General features: G+C 43.5%; 1 protein-coding gene and 1 long non-coding RNA gene across 5 annotated transcripts in view; one reads left to right on the forward strand and one right to left on the reverse strand.

The window, feature by feature from the left end:
- RSPH10B (radial spoke head 10 homolog B) overlaps nt 1–18,782 on the reverse strand; it is a 39,697-nt gene that overhangs the window by 1,365 nt on the left and 19,550 nt on the right. For 2 of the 4 annotated variants that reach the window (XM_033426624.2, XM_033426623.2), the window contains exons 9-19: nt 17,875–18,034; nt 17,528–17,649; nt 16,722–16,911; nt 15,252–15,366; nt 14,220–14,299; nt 13,972–14,120; nt 7,792–7,899; nt 6,672–6,815; nt 5,154–5,279; nt 3,691–3,790; nt 395–593 (exon numbers count right to left, since the gene is read on the reverse strand). In XM_033426624.2, coding sequence (XP_033282515.1) covers nt 395–593; nt 3,691–3,790; nt 5,154–5,279; nt 6,672–6,815; nt 7,792–7,899; nt 13,972–14,120; nt 14,220–14,299; nt 15,252–15,366; nt 16,722–16,911; nt 17,528–17,649; nt 17,875–18,034 — 1,493 coding nt within the window. Of the gene's footprint in view, nt 1–394; nt 594–3,690; nt 3,791–5,145; nt 6,506–6,671; nt 6,816–7,791; nt 7,900–13,971; nt 14,121–14,219; nt 14,300–15,251; nt 15,367–16,721; nt 16,912–17,527; nt 17,650–17,874; nt 18,035–18,782 lie in introns of those variants that run through there. The other 2 variants (XM_033426625.2, XM_033426626.2) reach the window with 2 other exon arrangements.
- On the forward strand, nt 2,410–6,008 carry LOC125961468 (uncharacterized). The gene is made up of 2 exons (XR_007472210.1): nt 2,410–3,096; nt 4,146–6,008. It is a non-coding gene; the product is annotated as an uncharacterized LOC125961468 (long non-coding RNA).

Here is an 18,782-nt window from a genome sequence, read left to right on the forward strand (position 1 = left end):
GGTGCGCAGGCCTCTCGTTGCAGTGGCTGCTCTTGTTGCGGAGCATGGGCTCTAGGCGTGTGGGCTTCATTAGTTGTGGCACACAGCCTCAGTAGTTGTGGCTCGTGGGCTCAGTAGTTGTGCCTCGTGGGCTCTAGAGCGCAGGCTCAGTAGTTGTGGCACACGGGCTTAGTTGCTCCGCGGCATGTGGGATCTTCCCGGACCAGGGCTTGAACCCGTGTCCCCTGCATTGGCAGGTGGATTCTTAACCACTGCACCACCAGGGAAGCCCAGAGGTGGTAGACTTTTAATGAAAGTGTTTGGTACTGAAGCTTCTGGTGGCTACAAAGGACAGGAAAGAAAGATGCCCGAGAGCCGGGTGGGCGGGAGGGAGCCGAGGGGTTCACTGAGTTACCTCGCCTGCAGCTCCTCATTCTCCACCTTCCTCTGAAGGGCCGCCGCTTCATTACGTAGCCTGTTTTCCTTTACTTTCTCCTTGAGGGTTTCTTCGTGTTTATGTGCTTGGAAGAGAGTGTTCACAAAAAAGATGTACATGTTACTGATCCACGTATTGAATTTTTCCTTTTGTTCATCCTTGGATTTTTCTTTTTCCGCTGGAAGAAAGTTTGATTAAAATGAGCATTAATACAGTCTTGCAATAACTCTGGGGTCTGTGTTCCAGTTCCCCAGTTCTGTCACTTCCTGTGCTAGGCTGAGTGTCCTCATCCCCCATAAGGTGGGTGACACTGTGCTTCTCGTCGGCTTGTGAGGATTAAGGTAACTGCAAAATGCTTCAGGGACCACCTGGAACAAGGCTGGCGTCAGCTGACCACAGCCATGATTGTCAACACTTCCTTCAAGTCTCCTGGTACCTGTTATTTTTTTCCTAAATAGCTTAAATATTTTGGTTTTCTAAAATTAAAATCTTAGAAAATTTACAAGATTCCCATGTTTCTGAGAAAGAAAAAAAACTCTTGGCTTTTGTATACATTGTCTTTAAAGGCAGTTTTCACTAAGAAAATTTCATTTCATTTTATTTGTTTTGTTTGGCCATGCCACACAGCTTGCAGGATCTTAGTTCCCCCGCCAGGGATCAAATCCGCGCCCTCAGCAGTGAAAGCACAAGAGTCCTAACCACTGGACCTCTAGGGAATTCCAAGAAAAGTTTAAGAAGGATTTTAACTCTGAATTGAATAAGAAGGTAGGTAAAATTATTGACTTGGTAAGGAGTTGCTTCACATTTACTAAGGCCAGCAGATACACACTTTGGAATGTGTTTAATATAGTTGATTCCAGGAAGATAATGCTTTGGATAGTTCTATAATATCAATAAGACTGGGGATCTTTCAAGAGAGCAGTTGTTTTTTGACTGTGTCTACAGCTTGGGCTGATCTGCTGTTTGATGGCAGTGATGGGAGAGGAGTATGGGCACAGGTACTCTGTAAGCGTAGCATTCTGTGACCAATCTACCCTCCATCCCAGGAGCCACTGTGAAGGGCCCAAGAGTGGAAGACGCATGCGGAGAACCTTGATGCTGGTGCCAGATTTTTTTTTTTTACTATTTATTTATTTATTTATTTTGGCTGCTCTGGGTCTTCGTTGCAGCACACGGACTCTTAGTTGCAGCATGCATGTGGGATCCAGTTCCCTGACCAGGAATCGAACCCAGGGCCCCTGCATGGGGAGCGCGGAGTCTTACCCACTGGACCACCAGGGAAGTCCCGCCAAGTGCCAGATTTTACAAGGACTAAGAGAAATGAAAACATATCCATAAAGACTTGCACACCAGTGTTCATAGCAGCATTACTCCTGATAGCCAGAAATGGAAACCACCAAGCCGTCCATCAGCTGATGAGCAGATAAAATGTGGTGTATCCACACAGTGGAATACTACTCAGCAATACAAAGGAACAAAATACTAATATGTGCTACAACATGAACGAATCCCAAAATAATTATAAGTGAAAGAAGCAGATGCAAGAGAATATGATTCCATTTCTAGGAAATGTCCAGAAAATGCAAATCCATGGAGAAAGTAAGTCAGTGGCACCAGGTGGCCCACAGGCACCCCCCGGGCTCCAGGCACCTCACCCACACATACCTCCCCCCTGTGGCCAGCTACCTGTGGTGGTGAGAGTGAGCTCTGGCAGGTGACTAGTGAGCACACACAGAAAGCTGGCCCCAATCTGTGGGCCACGGAAGGACCACAAATTCCAGCTTTAGCACCGACGTTGGGAAAGCAAGGTACATGAAAAGGTGCTCAGCATCACTGATCATCAGGGAAATGCAAATCAAAACCACAGTGAGACGGACTTATATACACTACCAGATATGAAACAGATAGCTGGTGGGAAGCAGCCGCATAGCACAGGGAGATCAGCTCAGTGCTTTGTGACCATCTAGAGGGGTGGGATAGGGAGGGTGGGAGGGAGATGCAAGAGAGAACAGATATGGGGACATATGTATATGTATAACTGATTCACTTTGTTATGAAGCAGAAACTGACGCACCATTGCAAAGCAATTATACTCCAATAAAGATTTTTGGAAAAAAAAACAACACAATGAGAGGGAATTCCCTGGAGGTCCAGGGGTTAGGACTTTGCGCTCTCAGTGCCGAGGGCCCAGGTTCAATCCCTGGTTAGGGAACTAAAATCCCACAAGCCACGAGACAAGGCCAAAAAAAAAAAAAAAACACCAACTCACACCTGCTAGAATGGCTTGCTTCAAAATGAAGAGAGAGGCTGTCAAGGATGTGGGAAAACAGGACCCTTGTACGGTTTTGGTGGGATTGTAAATTGGTACAACCAGTATGGAAAACAGTATAGGTTTCCTCAAAAAATAAAAAAAGAACTACCCTATGATCCAGCAATTCCACTTCTGGGAATATATCCAAAGGAAATGAAGACACTATGTCAAAGAGATAGCTGCATCATCACATTCACAGTGGCACCATTTACAACAGCCAAGACAGGAGACAGCCTAAGTGTCCCTCAACAGATGAATGGATAAAGAAGAGGTATATATACACAATGGAATAGTACTCAGCCATAAAAAGGAGGAGAGCCTGCCATTTACAACACCATGGATGGACCTTGAGGGCATTACGCTAAGTGAAGTAAGTCAGAAAGAGACATACAAATACTGTATGATCTCACTTATAAGTAGAATCTATTTTTTAAAAATACAAACATATAAAAAGAGATCAGATATGTGGTTACCAGAGGAGGGAGATGGGGGACACTGGAGGAAGGTGGTCAAAGGTACAAACTTCCAGTTGTAAGGTATAAGGATGTAACGTACAACACGATGACTGTAGCTAACACTGCTGAATGATGTATGTGGAAGTTGTTAAGAGAATAAACGCTAAGTGTTCTCATCACAAGAAGAACTGTTTTTGTGTGTATTTATGAGATGATGTTAACTAAACGTATTGTGGCCATCATGTCACAATACATGTAAGTCAAGTCATTATGTTGTACACCTTAAACTTACACAGCACTGTATGTCAGTTATATCTCAATAAAACTGGGGAAAGAAAAGGGTTAGATCAATGCCTTGAAAGGGAACTCTGTCAAGCCAGGGGGCAGAGTTGGGAGCAGCTGTCCCAGCCTAATTATGTTTTAAAAGATGGTTGTACATTTTTATAAATGTTAAATCATTTATAAGCAACAGTTTGCTAATACCAAAGTTCTATTATTAAAATACTCACCATTTTGAGATAAAAGAAAGGTTCGCTCCTTTCCTGGAGATTTAAAGTTCATTTTGGAAGTTTTTCCGTCACTTACAGACTTCTTGATCTTGGGCTTTTTCTTTTTTAAAAAAAAAAGAAAAATCATAAAGCAAAATATAACTTCTGCATCATTATGGACTAAAACTAATTTTCTGCATTATAAATAATTAGAAAAGTATTAGTGAGGCCATTATCTTTATGCTAATTTGACTATTTTTAATCTGCCTAAAATTTGACTTTTTAACCTGTTAAGGAAATGAATAACAGAACTATTGTATTTGCTGGAAGGCTTCCCCAGGAAACCAAAGACTAGAAAATACTCCCTGGGCCTGTTGGGAAAGTATTAATCCATCTCTTAGTGGCTTTAATTACTATATATATATATAAAACCATATATCAATACATGCTGTTTACGCCTACATTTTTATCTCCAGTAGATCTCACCCTTGAACTCCAGACTTTGTCTCCAGCTGCCACTTGCTGTCACCACGTGGATGTCTCATCAGGCACCTTAAGTCTGACATGCCCAAACCCAACCCTTTAATTTCACCCCCAAAACTCATCTCCCCCTCAAACCCCAGTCCTCCCCTTCATGATAAATGGCAGCTCTGTTCTTCCAGTCGTTCAGGCCAAAAAAACCCTTAGAATCATCTTTGCCTTCTCTTTCCCTCTCAAACTCCACAGCCTTCAAAATACATGCAGATAATTCCAAGAGCTTCCTTACGGGTTTGTCAACAGCAAAGCCATCGTGAGCCTACTGAACCCCCTTGCTCAGGGCCCCCTCCCGGCCGGGCACTGCCTCACTCAGTGCATCTTCTGGGCCACGCCGACGTGGCTACACCTGCTGCTACACCCCTTCCAACACCCCAGAGGTGCTCCCGCCTCAAGGCCCCCGCACAGGACAGTCTCCTCCCAGCTGCGCTCAAGTGTGGCTTCATCCAAAGACCTTCCCTTCCCACCCCACCCTGTCTCTCAGTCTCCACCGCCTGCCTCGCTTTCCACCGCATCACTGATCCCTCCCAATTGTGTAAAGAAGTATAGCACTGCGGTAATGGGTGTAAATCCTGGAGTTGAACTGCCTGCATGCAAACCCCCAGCTCCACTGCTTACCAGTTCTGTGACAGTGGGCAAGTTACTCGACCTCTGTGCCTCAGTTCCCCCTTGGAGCCGATGAAGCTCCTACAAGTCGTCTGGGCATTAAATGAGTGGACCCCTGGGAAGTGCGTAGCACCTGGTAAGCACCCCGAGGGCGTTCACTCTTCCTGTTCTTCACGTGTCACTACGTCCCTCTCTCCCCCGGAATGTGATGCCCACGAGAGGACAGGCTTTCTGTTCCCGCCAGAACCCTGGCACCAGAAGAGCCCTCACCATATAGCAGGTGCGCAGCAGCGGTAGATCCCATGGCCGCGGCACTGTTTTCATGGGTAGCTGTGAATACAAACCTCTGATTGCCTTATCTTGCTCATGTCAAGCAAGACTCCTAACTTCCTTGAAGACGACTTAGTGTTGCCGTCCTGCACCTCAGATTCCTGGCTTCTTAGAGCACTTGGACTCCTGTTCTGGGTGTTCTGATCAACGACAAATACATAAGAGGATTTCTGTTTTCCGTGGAGAGACACGTGTACGTGATTTTAACGTGGTATAATTGATTTACAATGACCTGCACATAAGGCGCACTATGACGGTGAGTTTCGATGTGCCTACACCTGTGAAACCGTCGCCTCCGAGAGTGGACGTATCCATCACCCCAGGTTTCCTGTGCCCCAGGAAGCCCTCCTCCCTCATCCTCGAGCAACTGCTTGCCTGTTCCCTGTCACTACAGATCACTGGGCCTTTCTCGGATTTTGCGTCGTTGGAATCACAGCGGCATGCGCCCTTCCGTCTGGCTGCTTCCACCCAGCATAAGCAATGCACCCATGCTGTTGGCATGTGTTAGGAGTTATTGCACTGCTGGCTCTTCCCCGTTGCATGGTTATAATAGGACTTGTTTATCTTGATGGATGTGCGGTGCCAGATTGGAAACCAGACGTGAACTTGATCGGATGGTTCCTGAGGCTGTCCCCGAGGCCAGCGTGTCCGTGTGTGGTTACTGGAGCCCACGTGCTGCCATCCACGCAGGCATGGATGAGTTTAAGGTGGACATGACCCAGCCCCAGCCTGTGGCCAGGCTCTCGGATGACCTGGAGGGGGCGTATCTGCTGATCGGGTGGACTGGGTGCTACTGAAGTTGAACCTGCACGAGGGTCCAAGGCACATCCTGGGACTCGTGGTCAGAGGTGCTCCTTAGATGACCAACAGTGAGAGGTCTCCCTGAGTGAGCAGCTCTGGCGAGTTTCCCAGCTGGGGTTTCCGCTGGCCCCCAACACTCTCCCTTGTGGCTCTGAATGAAGGACTCAACGATCAGAAACCCTTCCAGCCCACTACCCTGAAACCTCCGATCCATCTGACCCAGCGGCTAGATCTTTCGGTCAACGGCCCACGCTGTCCCTGCTCCCCCAGGGCTTTGGCGTGAAGCCCAGTGTCCAGCCCCACGAGCAGGTCCTGTCCTCTGGGACGCGCCCAGCATCCTGCACACGCTCGGGAGCTGTTCCTTGGCATCTGTGCTCTGTGACGAGCGATCCACTCTTGTAAACACTAGATCATGGGATGAAACGTTTCATAAAAACCACCTCAGATGCCGTAGGCCTCGTGGTCAAGCCAGGGGAGCCCCACACCCCTGAGGGTGTCGGTAGGCCCTCTGACACTCATTACGTATTTCCACTGTCATAGGTCATGACCAGAAAATACATTTTCCCTAATGTAGAAAAAAGACAATACACTCCTTTCAGAATGTGAAAAGAAGTCTTAAATAAGTTATTGCCTGAAGGGTTACAAAAGCCCAAGATAGTCTTGATGATGGTTTAACCATTCCAGAATAAAACCCATTCTTTACTCTGTAAATTCTAGATATTATTTGTTACCTGCTTTATCATTGTATAAGTGCTTCCAGCTTTGTTTCCAGACAAGTCATCATTTGGAAAATTTAAATAGAATTTATTCGATTGGTTAGTAACAGAGATGAGTGCGAAGCTTAACAGAGCTTCAAAGAATTCCAGGAAAACCAGCTGAAATAGAAGAAAATATAAAGGGTCTTATTCATCCTGACACACCTCGAGGTGGACCAGCAGTTCTTCTGGGTGTTTGTTCTCCAGAAAGTACCACCTTGTTCAACACTCAGGCATCATGGGCGCACACCAGTTTGCAATAAAAACTACAGCATTTAAAAGATCTGTGAGGACGTATATTCTCTCCTTAGCTTGTAAGTCATTTTTCTATTTGCCGGAAACATTTTATTTTATATTAGCTAATTGAGGACAGTCACTTTCAGAAGTATTTCTTTTTTTCTTGGACAGCTAGAGGAGTGGCACCTGTTAAGAGGTGGTGCTGAATGGCTAAGCCCTCTGGAGATGCTGGGATAGGGTGAACATATTTTGTACGTAAGGAGGATATGAATGGGGAGGGGCGTTGCAAAGGGAAGACTGTTACGGTTTGAACTGTGCCTCCCAAAAAAGAGTTGGAGTCCTGTCCCCCAGTATGCTCAGATTTGCAGATAATCGAGCTAAAGTGAGGCCGTTAGGGTGGGCCCTGGTTCAGTGTGGCGGCTGTCCTTACAAGAAGAGGGAAATTTGGACCCACAGACAGAAACATAGAAGACAATGTGAAGAGGCATGGGGAGCAGACAACCTCTACAAGCCAAGGAGAGAGGCCTGGAGCAGATCCTTCCCCACAGCCCTCAGAAGGATCCAATTCCAGCAACACCTTGATTTCCGACTGTCAGCCTTCAGAACTACAGGCAAGATATGTGTTATATAAGCCAAAAACAGGTGGCAGGGGCGGAGGTTAGCAAGTACAAATGTCCTGAGGTAGGGGTGTGGTGGGCGTATTCAGGGAACAGCTAAACGGCAGGTGTGACTCAGTGTCAGACGTGGACCCAGAGAGGTGGCCGTGCTGGCACCATTGGTGCCAATCCAATCTTGGTGTCCAAGGTAGAGCAAACAGCCTGAGTTGGATCTGTACCGTTCGTGACACCAGTTTACAAACCTCAAGTTTAAAGTTGCTGTCAATTCCATCATGCATGAAAGGATTATCCTCTGCTATGACCTCCACAAATTTTCTTGCTGTTAATTCTTTATTTATCATTTTAAATCTCTGTAAAAGAAACAACCAATCAAATCATAATGGCCGATAATTACAAACAGCTATATATTTTTAAAGTTAGTTTATACCAATACAGCACTTTAAGGAGATGGTCTAGAAATAAGTATCTTAAAAACTGGTAATTTTGAAAAGCATTCTGGATTAACATTGGTATTTACCTCTCTACTCCTTCCCTAATCCCTCTAAGACAACAGTAAAGATTTTTTTAGAGGCATAAACATAGGACAGAGAACGGGAGAGTGGATGACCCAGATGTGAGAGATCAACACAGCTCTACTGGTGGGAAAGCGCTGGACTAATGAATGGGCTTAGCAGAACAAGGAGCTGAGAGCTCAGGGAGGCAAGAGGCAAGTCAAGTCCAGTCGGAACTCAGGAAGGAGTCAGCTCTGAAAGCCGTGCTACAGGTAAGGCTGAACACAGGAAGACTCCCAGAAAGTCTAGGTGAAGACCCTTTCCGCATCTAGACTGAAAACAGAAGGTTGACTCGCTGGAGATACTGAACCACAGTGCATTTGGCTCCCCTAAAGTCACAGTCCTGCTGAAAACAAGAATTAGGGGAAAGTGCACGTTGGTAGGGCCCTCCCTTCACACTGACCCTTCCCTCCACTCTGTTCTAAGAACTATGAAAACCAGGTTCATATCCCCCAGGCAGGAGTTAGGAGAAATCCTCCCCTGGAAAATCGAACATCCAAGAGAAAAGCTCTGTCAACCACAGGCTGGTGGAGGGTCTTCCCTGGCAGTCCGGTGGTTAAGACTCCACACTTCCAATACAAGGGGTTTGGGTTCACTGCCTGGTCAGGGAACTAAGATCCCACATGCCACGCGCCACAGCCAAAAAGACAAAACTGTGGGCTGGGGAGGAGAAAGGGGAGAGGTGGGGCAGTTTCCTGGCTTGGTTACTCCACAGTGAAACCTAATCTTTGACAAGTGCCGCTCATCCACATGAACTTCCAATCAGCCTTTATTTATTTTATTTATTTTTTTATTTTTGGCTGCGTTGGGTCTTTGTTGCTGTGCTTGGGCTTTTCTCTGGCTGCAGCGAGCAGGGGCTACTCTTTGTTGTGGTGCGTGGGCCTCTCATTGTGGTGGCTTCTCTTGTTGCGGAGCACGGGCTCTAGGCACGCGGGCTTCAGTAGTTGTGGCACATGGGCTCAGTAGTTGTGGCTCGCAGGCTCTAGAGCACAGGCTCAGTAGTTGTGGTGCATGGGCTTCGTTGCTCCGTGGCATGTGAGATCTTCCCGGACCAGGGCTGGAACCCGTGTCCCCTGCATTGGCAGGTGGATTCTTAACCACTGTGCCACCAGGGAAGCCCCCAGTCAGCCTTAGAGAGTGCCACAGTCCTATCTATGAGTGGACAGCCAAGTTTCACCACACATGCTATGGGGAAAGCCTTAATATAAAAGCCAGAGAACAAAACCAACAGAGGTGGGGAAGGGAGATCTGGACTTGGAAGGAACAGAGGCAATGTAAAAAGCCGAGGAAAAAAAAATTCCATTTAGCTCCCCCACCCCCAATTCATTTCTTCAGTGGAATAAGAGAGATTGCATCCATGTTTTAAAAACAAGCAAAATGCTTAAAAAAGGGTCAAAGGATTAGAAATTTAATAGCAGAAACTCAAATAGAAGGGGAAAGATAATGCAGGAAATCTCTCCTAAAGGAGAACAAAAAATAACAAAGATATGGATGGTCAGAGAGAAAAGACTAAAATAAAATTAAATTGGTCCAGGAGGTTTGACACCCATGTTCCACAAAAAGGATGGAGAAAATGGAAGGCAGGAAATCTGAACAAGTAATTCCAGAGCATTTTGCAGGACTGAAGGGCACAGGTTTCCAATGTTAAAGCTCACGAAATAAACGTAAAAAGACAAATACCAAAGCTGCATCACTGTGAAATTTCGGAACAAGGATAAAAGTAGATTGTAAAATATTTCAGCGAGGAAAAGAAATTACATCAAAATGATTGAGAAGCAACAGTAATCAAGACAGTGTGGTACTGGTAAGAGGATAAACATACAGATAAATGAAATACAATTGAGAATCCAGAAATAAAGCCATACATCTATGGCCAACTGATTTTTGACTAGAATGCCAAGACCAATCAATAGAGGGAAAAACAGTCTTCTCAACAAATGGTGCTGGGACAACTGGGGATCCACACACACACAAATTGTTGGACCCCCTACCTCAGACCATATACTGTAGAAAAATTAATTCAAAATGACCTAAAAGTGAGAGAGAGAACTCAGAAGACAACATAGAGGTTAGTCTTCATGATCTTGGATTGACAATGGATTCTTTTTTTTTTACATCTTTATTGGAGTATAATTGCTTTACAATGGTGTGTGACAGTGGATTCTTAGACTTAACACCAAAGGCACAAGTGAGAAAAGAAAAAAATAGATAATTGGACTTCATCAGAAACCAGCAAAAACAGAAGGTTTTAAATAAGAGTCTCATAACATAACATACTCAAATGTTCAGGTTTCAGTGGGAAATCACTGACTCATGGTGCCAATAGCCAGGAAGATATCAAACTGAATGAACAAAGACAATCGACATATGCCAACACCAAGATGACAGAGGACACAGAATTAAGTGACAAAGATTTTAATTAAAATGCTTAAATGAGCCATTACAAACAGGCTTGAAACAAATGGGGGAAAAAAGAAAGTCTCAGCAAATGAATGGAAGAAATGAAGCACTAAATGGAAATTTTAGAACCAAAAACTATAATAATTAAATTAAAAGCTCAATAGATGGGCTCAACAGCATAAAGAAAGGGATAGGAGAAAGAATCAGTGAACCTGAAAATGGGATAATAGAAATTATCCAACCTGAACAACAGAGAGAAAATAGACTGAAAAAAAAAACAGACTCAGGGACCCATGGGCCTATAATAAAAGATCTAACATTCATGTTATCAGAGTCACAGAAGGAAAGGAGAAAGAAAGGTGGGTTGAAAAAGTACATGAATAAATAAGGGCTGAAAACTTCTTAAACTTGATAGAAACACAAACCTACAGATCTAAGAATTTGAGTGAATCCCACATAAGATAAACCCAAAGAAATTCACATCAAGACACAAGTCAAACTTCTGAAAACTAAAGACAAAGAGAAAAGTCTTGAAAGTGACAGTGAAACGACACCTTCCTATCATGGAAAAAATTCACATGACGGCAGATTTCTCATCAGAAAGCACAGGAGCCAGAAGGAAGTGGCACAGCATTTTCCAAGTGCTGAAAGAGGACTTTCAACTCAATCCTCTTGCCAGAGAAAACGTCCTTCAGGACTGAAGGGGAATTAAGACATTCTCGGATGAAGGCAAACTAAGAACTGGTTGCTAGCAGACCTACCTGAAAAGGATGGCTGGAGAAAATTCTCTATACAGAAAGGAAATGATAAGGAATCAGGAACTTCAGGAAGGAAGAACAAATACTGTAAGCAAAAATACGGATCGGTACAATATACTTTGCTTTTCCTCTTGAGTTTTATAAATTATATTTGGCAGTTAAAGCAAAAATTATACTACTATCTGATGTGGTTCTAAAGGTAGGCAGAGGAAATATCAATTATATTATAAATGGTAGGTGGTAAAAAGATGTAAAGGGAAGTAAGGGTTTCTGTACTTCACTCGAATTGGTCAAACGATGACACCATTAGACTGTGATAAGTCTAATATATTTATAGATACTCAAAACAACACTATTAGATCAATCAACATGAAATTCTAAAAAATGTTTAAGTAACCTACGGGAAGGCAGGAAAAAGAAAACAAAAACAGAACAAACAAAAATCAAAAAATTAAATGGCAAACTTACACCCAACAAACCAATTATATTAAACGTCCATGTTCTAAATACACCAGTTGAAAGACAGATACTGGCAAGTATTGCTGGTGGGGCTATAAGATGATCCAGCCACGCTGAAAAATAGTTTGGCAGTCTTTTAAAAAAAAAAGAGACAAATACTCACCATATAGCTCAGTAATTGCCGCCTGGGGCATTTATCCCATAGAAATCAAAACTTGTCCACAGAAAAACCTGTCCACAGTTGTTCATACTGTATTGATTCTACAGCCACAAACTATAAACAACCCAAATGTCCATTGATGGACGGATGCATAAACAAATCGTCACGGTACATCCATCGAATGGAATGCTGTTCAGCAGTAACAGAGAGCGAACTATTTATACCTGCAACAACATGGATGAATCTCAAAATGACTATGCTGAAAGAAGCTACACAAAGAGAAAATAGAGAAAAGAGATACGGAGGATATAGTAGTATAAACTATTTTAGCTAGAGTCCCAGAGTGAAAAAATGGTTCTGAAGCAATGATTAAACAAGTAATAGTGGAAATTTTTTTAAAAACTGATGAACAACATTAATCCATGGAGTCAAGGTAGCAGGTAGCAAGTTGGAGAGATTCTTACTGGCCAAATATGGGACAATTTGACCATGGGGGATGGAGGGAAGACCGCAGTGGATTGAAACACATCAAATATGTGTAAGCCCAGGAGTTATAATGATATTTTCAAAAGCTCATTAGTCACTGTTGAAGAACTGCCAGGATATCAACTCATTCTGAAAATTAATAAAGGGAAAAATTGAGCACTTATCCTTCCTTTCCTGTGTATTTCAGAGTCATCAAATAGCTGATGAGGTAAAGTTCTTCTTTATATCGGATTCACAGCTAAGAAATGCAGATGGAATGATACAAAATTACTATTGTGGGACCCTTAAGGAAATAACAGATGTCAGCAATGACTGTCAGGGCTACTCGAACCACTAGTGAAAGGTTTATGGGGAACGTTGAAATGGAAGGATTCTGCTGACACCATATGACCCACTGGTTGATCTCAGCATCACTAAAAAGGAGCATCCCTGACGTGACACAACAGGAATTAGCCAGAAGCACCTGCAGCTTTGTCAGGAAACAAACAAAACCTGAGGGACTTCCCTGGTGGTGCGGTGGTTAAGAATCCACCTGCCAATGCAGGGGACACAGGTTTGAGCCCTGGTCCGGGAAGATCCCACATGCCACGGAGCAACTAAGGCCGTGCACCACAACTACTGAGCCCACGTGCCTAGAGCCTGTGCTCCACAAGAGAAGCCACCACAATGAGAAGCCCATGCACCACCACGAAGAGTAGCCCCCACTCGCCACAACTAGAGAAAGCCTGCGTGCAGCAGTGAAGACACAACACAGCCAAAAATAATAAATAAATTAAAATTAAAAAGTTTTTAAAAAAAAACAAAACCTGAATCTAATCAAGCTTCTAATTCTAGTGACCACTTGATGGAAATAAAGGGGAAAAGGAACACCTGTCATCAACTCTCTGAGGATGCAGCCAACCAAAACTGAAGTCTGACCAGTCAGTCTACAGGGACAAATGGCCTCATTTCATCAATAATAAGGGACCACGGAGAAGAGGGAAAGTGAATAAACAGCTGTATAATATTCCATCCCAAAAAACCACGTACTTCAAAAAATTATTTCCTATCAATACTAGTTTTTCGTATATATGACATTTAAATTTGTAAAACCAGTTTTTTGTATACATGTGACACTTAAATTTTTTTAAATCACTCTATCCCCTATTAGTTTTATCCTTTATCTACCCACAAGTATAAATTTTAAATATCATGAAAGAAAAACTACCAAGAATATAAGAATATTGTATAAATTAGATATTCTCACTATTTTCCAAACTAATAACTTTCTTAAATCACTTTTCTGATGAACAGTAGTTTTTTTTAAGTGACATCCATCCCCCCACCTTCCTTTACAGGGAAAGGTCTGCATCAGTAAAGATGCTGGAGGCCCCACCGACCATACCCCTCCCCCCTGGCTGGGAAGCCCATTGGGCACAAGCTCCTTCTGTTTCTCTTCCTTCCACTATCACAGGCCATTAGAGTCACTCTCCTCTGCTGATGGCTACGAAAATTTCTCTCAGACCTTCACCTTGTTCCTTGCACATCACAGCTAGAATATTTTGCCTTTCTTAAATTAAAATCAAAGTACCTATAAATATAAAGCCAGTACCAGCCATGAGTGGTTACCTTCAACATCCAGAGGAAGTGTCTCATGTTCATTGTGAGCTCATGGGGAGGGGCTGCGTTTGGTCTGCAGTAAACTGTGTAGATCTCCCAGCACTTATCCACGTAATTCATTGAATAGAGTGTCCGGTGGGCCTCGCAGAATAAACTGCCTAAAGATGTAATGGAAAAATAAACATTCAAAAGATGATTACAAAACTCTATTTTGGAAAATATTATGGTAAATATAATCCTATTGGTTTTGTATTTACCTTTTACACGGCAGGCATTTGGGCGAATGTTCTCATTCATCAGTTTTGTAAAACACAAAAAGAGTGATGGGCTTCTGTCTCTGTGATTAAGAAGACACCATAATCACTGCTCCTTCCAGGAGGTGGAACTTAATTCCCCTCCCCTTGAGTATGCGGTGGGCTTAGTAACTGGCTTCTAACAAGTAGAGTACAGCAAGGGGAAAATAGTAAGTCTGCAGTAGAGAAACCTGGCTGACAGCACTTAACCACGTGATCAAGGTTAACCTCCCCAGTAATGAGACAGATCGACATCATTTACCTGATAGGATGGTATTCTTCCCCCAAACTCATAACCTCAGTGTGATGATGAAAAAAAATCAGAAAACTGAAATCGAGGGGCATTTTACAAAATAACTGACCAATATTCTTCCGAAGTGTCATGGTCATAAAAGACAAACTATCACAGCTGTAGGGGACTAAGGAGATGTGATAAATACAAGGTGGGATCCTGGATTCGGTCTTGAAACAGAAAAGGGAAAAAACTCAGGAAGTCCTAAAAAAATCTGTAATTTAGTTAATGGTGTTGTAGCAATGTTAATTCCTTAATTTTGATAAGTGTACCATGGTTCTGTAAGATGTAGTAATTAGGGGAAGCTGGATGAAGGGTATATAGGAATTCTCTGTGTTATGAGAATTGCGTTGGCGACACTCTGTAAATCAACAATTATTTCAAAATAGTTTTTTTTTTTTAAAGATACAATATCAATTTTGCTCTGAGAAAGATAGGAAATTCTGGTCTAAGGAAGAGCTGGTGGTAACTATTTCTGAATAAAAACTTGAGGGCTATGTGCAGAATTGAAACATGACCCACGTCGGAAGGGTTTTCAAAATTTAATCTTGTTTCTCGCGGTTTTGTGGTTAATATTTGTGGAAAACTTTTGTTTCTGATCCTTCAAGAGTATGAAAAAGAATATCGAAGAAAAAGGAACAATATCATAACAATCCTATGAGCTCAGCCCTCATCCTATCATGGGGTCCAGAAGGAGTACTTACTGGTATTCTTTGTGATGGATGTGGTAAGCCAACTCCAGGAGGTAATTCAAAAATGTTGTCAAAAGTATTGTTGTAAATGGAGAATGAATTTCTTCAACTGGTATGTCCTTATTGGCTAAAACAAGAAAATTGGGGAGGATGCCTGGTGGTCTCTAGAACCTTCTATCTTATTTGCTCCTGGTACACAACTCAAAGAACTGAATACAATGGAGTACACCTTTTTCCTAGAGACTACCCTGAACAGCACATAAGCGTCCACCTAAAAATTAAGGTCCACACGAAAGAGCTCCATCTGGTCACTTTACAAGAAACTTACAAGATACCTTGTCCTGGTGTTTTTCAAAGTGGTCTGAGCCACAGTCTGATTAACGCTGCTAATTCTAAGTGAAGTTTGAAGTGTGTTTCAGACACTGAAATTTGAAGTAAATAGGCGTTAGGTCTAACATCAAGAAGGTGATCTGAGGCCTTCCAGCCTGCCTGCCTGCCACAATTCAGCTGAAAGGAATAAAGCCTTCAAAGTTGTTAATTTTACTGCAGGGACTTTTCAACTTGAAATCAAGCCCAAGCCCAAGATTATCTAAAGCCTTTTCTTTCTTTTTTTTTTTAAATTTATTTATTTATTTTTGGCTGCATTGGGTCTTCGTTGCTGCACGCAGGCTTTCTCTAGTTGCGGTGCACAGGCTTCTCATTGCGGTGGCTTCTCTTGTTGCAGCACAGGGGCTCCAGGCGTGCGGGATTCAGTGGTTGTGGCACACGGGCTCAGTAGTTGTGGCTCGCGGGCTCTAGAGCGCAGGCTCAGTAGTTGTGGCGCACGGGCTTAGTTGCTCCGCAGCACGTGGGATCTTCCCGGACCAGGGCTCGAACCCGTGTCCCCTGCATTGGCAGGTGGATTCTTAACCACTGCGCCACCAGGGAAGCCCTCTAAAGCCTTTTCTAGGCTATTCCAAGCCCTCCCTGATCCTCTCTGCTTGTGACCTGACAACTGGACGGTTTGGGGGCTTTTTTTTTTGAGGGGGGGCGGATTGTTGTTGTTGTTTTCTCAGGGATAGGCAGGCTTCTCTGTAAAGGGCCAGACGGTAAATATTTTAGGCTCTGTGGGCCAGCCTCTGTCACAGCCACTCAGCTCTGCTGGTGCAGGGCAAAAGAAGCCACGGACAAGATGACAACAAATGAGCATGGCTGTGTTCCAATAAAACTTTATTTACAAGAACACGCAGTTGGGCTGGATTTGGCCCACGGGCCGACTTTGCTGCCCCTGCTAGAGATGGTCTTTGACTGTTGCTGTTATTTCATGAGATCCTCTCCTCAGTCATGTTTTAAGCACCCTGGGAACACGACCATGTGTTGCTTTCTGGAACACCTCTCCCAACATCTGCCTTCCTCACTCCCTTAACATTTCCTAACTGGTGTCAGGGTGCTGTGATGTTATACTGCTCTTTAAACCAGATGCGAAGGATGTGGAATACTCACCACTTAGTACCCTGTCCATATCGGCGAGGGTTATTTTATGATGATGGAATTTGCAGTCTTTTAGAAACCTCCAGAAGTGAAGCTTTGTCATCAGAAAGGTGTTATCCAGAGAGTGATCACATCCTAGGCTGCTGTAGAAGCTATAGATTCTTCTTAGTTCTGTAATATTTCTTAAGATAGCATATTCTACCTGAAAAGGGAAAGCCACACATATCTTCATCTTACCTGATAAGAACAAAGGTAAAAGAAAACCTGTTTTCTAAATTAAACGAGGTAACACATGCAATAGCATTTACCTCTTACCACTGTAAGAGCTCAATAAATGTTATATTCTCCCCACCCATCCCCAGGTCAGTAACGTGCAATTTCTGAGTAAGAGTAGAAAGACATGCTGTTATCTGGACAGTGGAATTACTTTCATGCTGCTCTGTCCGATCCTGTCCTGTTTCATCCTATCTCAATGACAGTGATAAAATTCTCTTGTCTACAGATCGATATCCCTCATGGACACAGACACAAAAATCTTCAACAAAATATTAGCAAACCAGGGAATTCCCTGGCGGTCCAGCGGTTAGGACTCCACACTTCCACGGCCGGGGGCCTGGGTTTGATCCCTAGTCGGGAAACTGAGATGTCACAAGCCACGCAGCATGGCCAAAAATAAATAATTAATTTAAAAAACTTTAAAAAATAAAAGACATTCAATACATGACAACAGTCATCAACTGCATCTTCCCAGGACTGTGGAGAGTCTGCTAATGTTTTAGCCTAAAATATAAATTTATAACAATACAGAAGGTTTTTACCTGCTTCTTTTCTTCTGATTGGTCTCTCTCCGGGTACATTTTCAGCAACAAACTGAGATCCAGCTCAATGCTCGAGCCTAACGTGGAATTACTTTCACTGCCATCAAGCTTTCTGATGATTTCTAGCAGATGAGGACAAATATACAGGATAAATGTGAAAAACAATGTTAAAATATTTCAATGTCATGTCAAAATGATTTTCTGCAGAAGCGTGACACAAGAGTATTCAAAAACCTATAAGAAAGCAGTTGCTCACAGGAAACTTGTGTTTTCTGAAAGATTAGGTGTATTTTTGATGCGATGTTACACATTAATTTGCCTTTAGCTGACAGGTGGACGCTCCCTACCGGCACTGATGGAGGATCTGCAATACTGGTTCCTGAGGGCAGATTCTGGAGTCGTGTCCAGGTAGCTGATCAGTTCACCTTCAAGATTTGGAAACTCTGCTATGCGGTCATTGGAAAATGGGCCATCATACACACGCCCATTCTTAAAAGTTAATCGGCCCTGCAGAGAGAAAAGTAACTTTTTGCAGCTTAGGAAAACCGTTTTTAGAAAACCATTGGTAGGGACTTCCCTGGTGGTCCAGTGGTTAAGAATCCCCCTTCCAATGCAGGGGATGTGGGTTCGATACCTGGTCGGGGAACTAAGATCCCACATGCTGTGGGGCAACTAAGCCCGAGCGCTCCAGAGCCTGCGTGCCACAACTAGAGAGCCTGTGTGTCCCAACTACTGAGCCCGCGTGCCCTGGAGCCTATGTGCCACAATGAGGACCCAATGCAGCCAAATAAATAAATAAATATTTTTTAAAAAATTATAGAAAAAGGAAACCATTGGTAAACGTACATCAATATCTTTTTCAAGGGTTTGGAGGCTTCTGTTTGCTTGTTAAGATCTGCACTTAGTCCACTTACAGTCAGGCTCCTGGAGTCTCTTGTTACCGTGTAGATCCTCTCTCCTCTCCCCGATCCCCCTTCTCTCCCCTCACTGTATCTGCCCCACAACCTCTCCCCAACTTTAAGCACCCCTAGGTCACAGAATGTGGCTTATTAAATATGCTGATGACAGCAGAGGTGCCTATCACAGAATGGGGACTCTCTTGATATTTATCACACCCAGGCCAGTGGTTGGTCTGACTCAAAGGTGGGCAAATGACCCCCAGTTCAGCTCAGTGAAGCTAAAGATGTTTGTGGAAAACTTCTCCAAAAAGAGTTTCTTGTCTCCTTCTACTTAGTGGGGTATGTAGACGTGAAGC

The sequence above is a fragment of the Orcinus orca genome, chromosome 16, assembly GCF_937001465.1.
Source record: "Orcinus orca chromosome 16, mOrcOrc1.1, whole genome shotgun sequence".
Lineage (NCBI taxonomy): Eukaryota > Metazoa > Chordata > Mammalia > Artiodactyla > Delphinidae > Orcinus > Orcinus orca.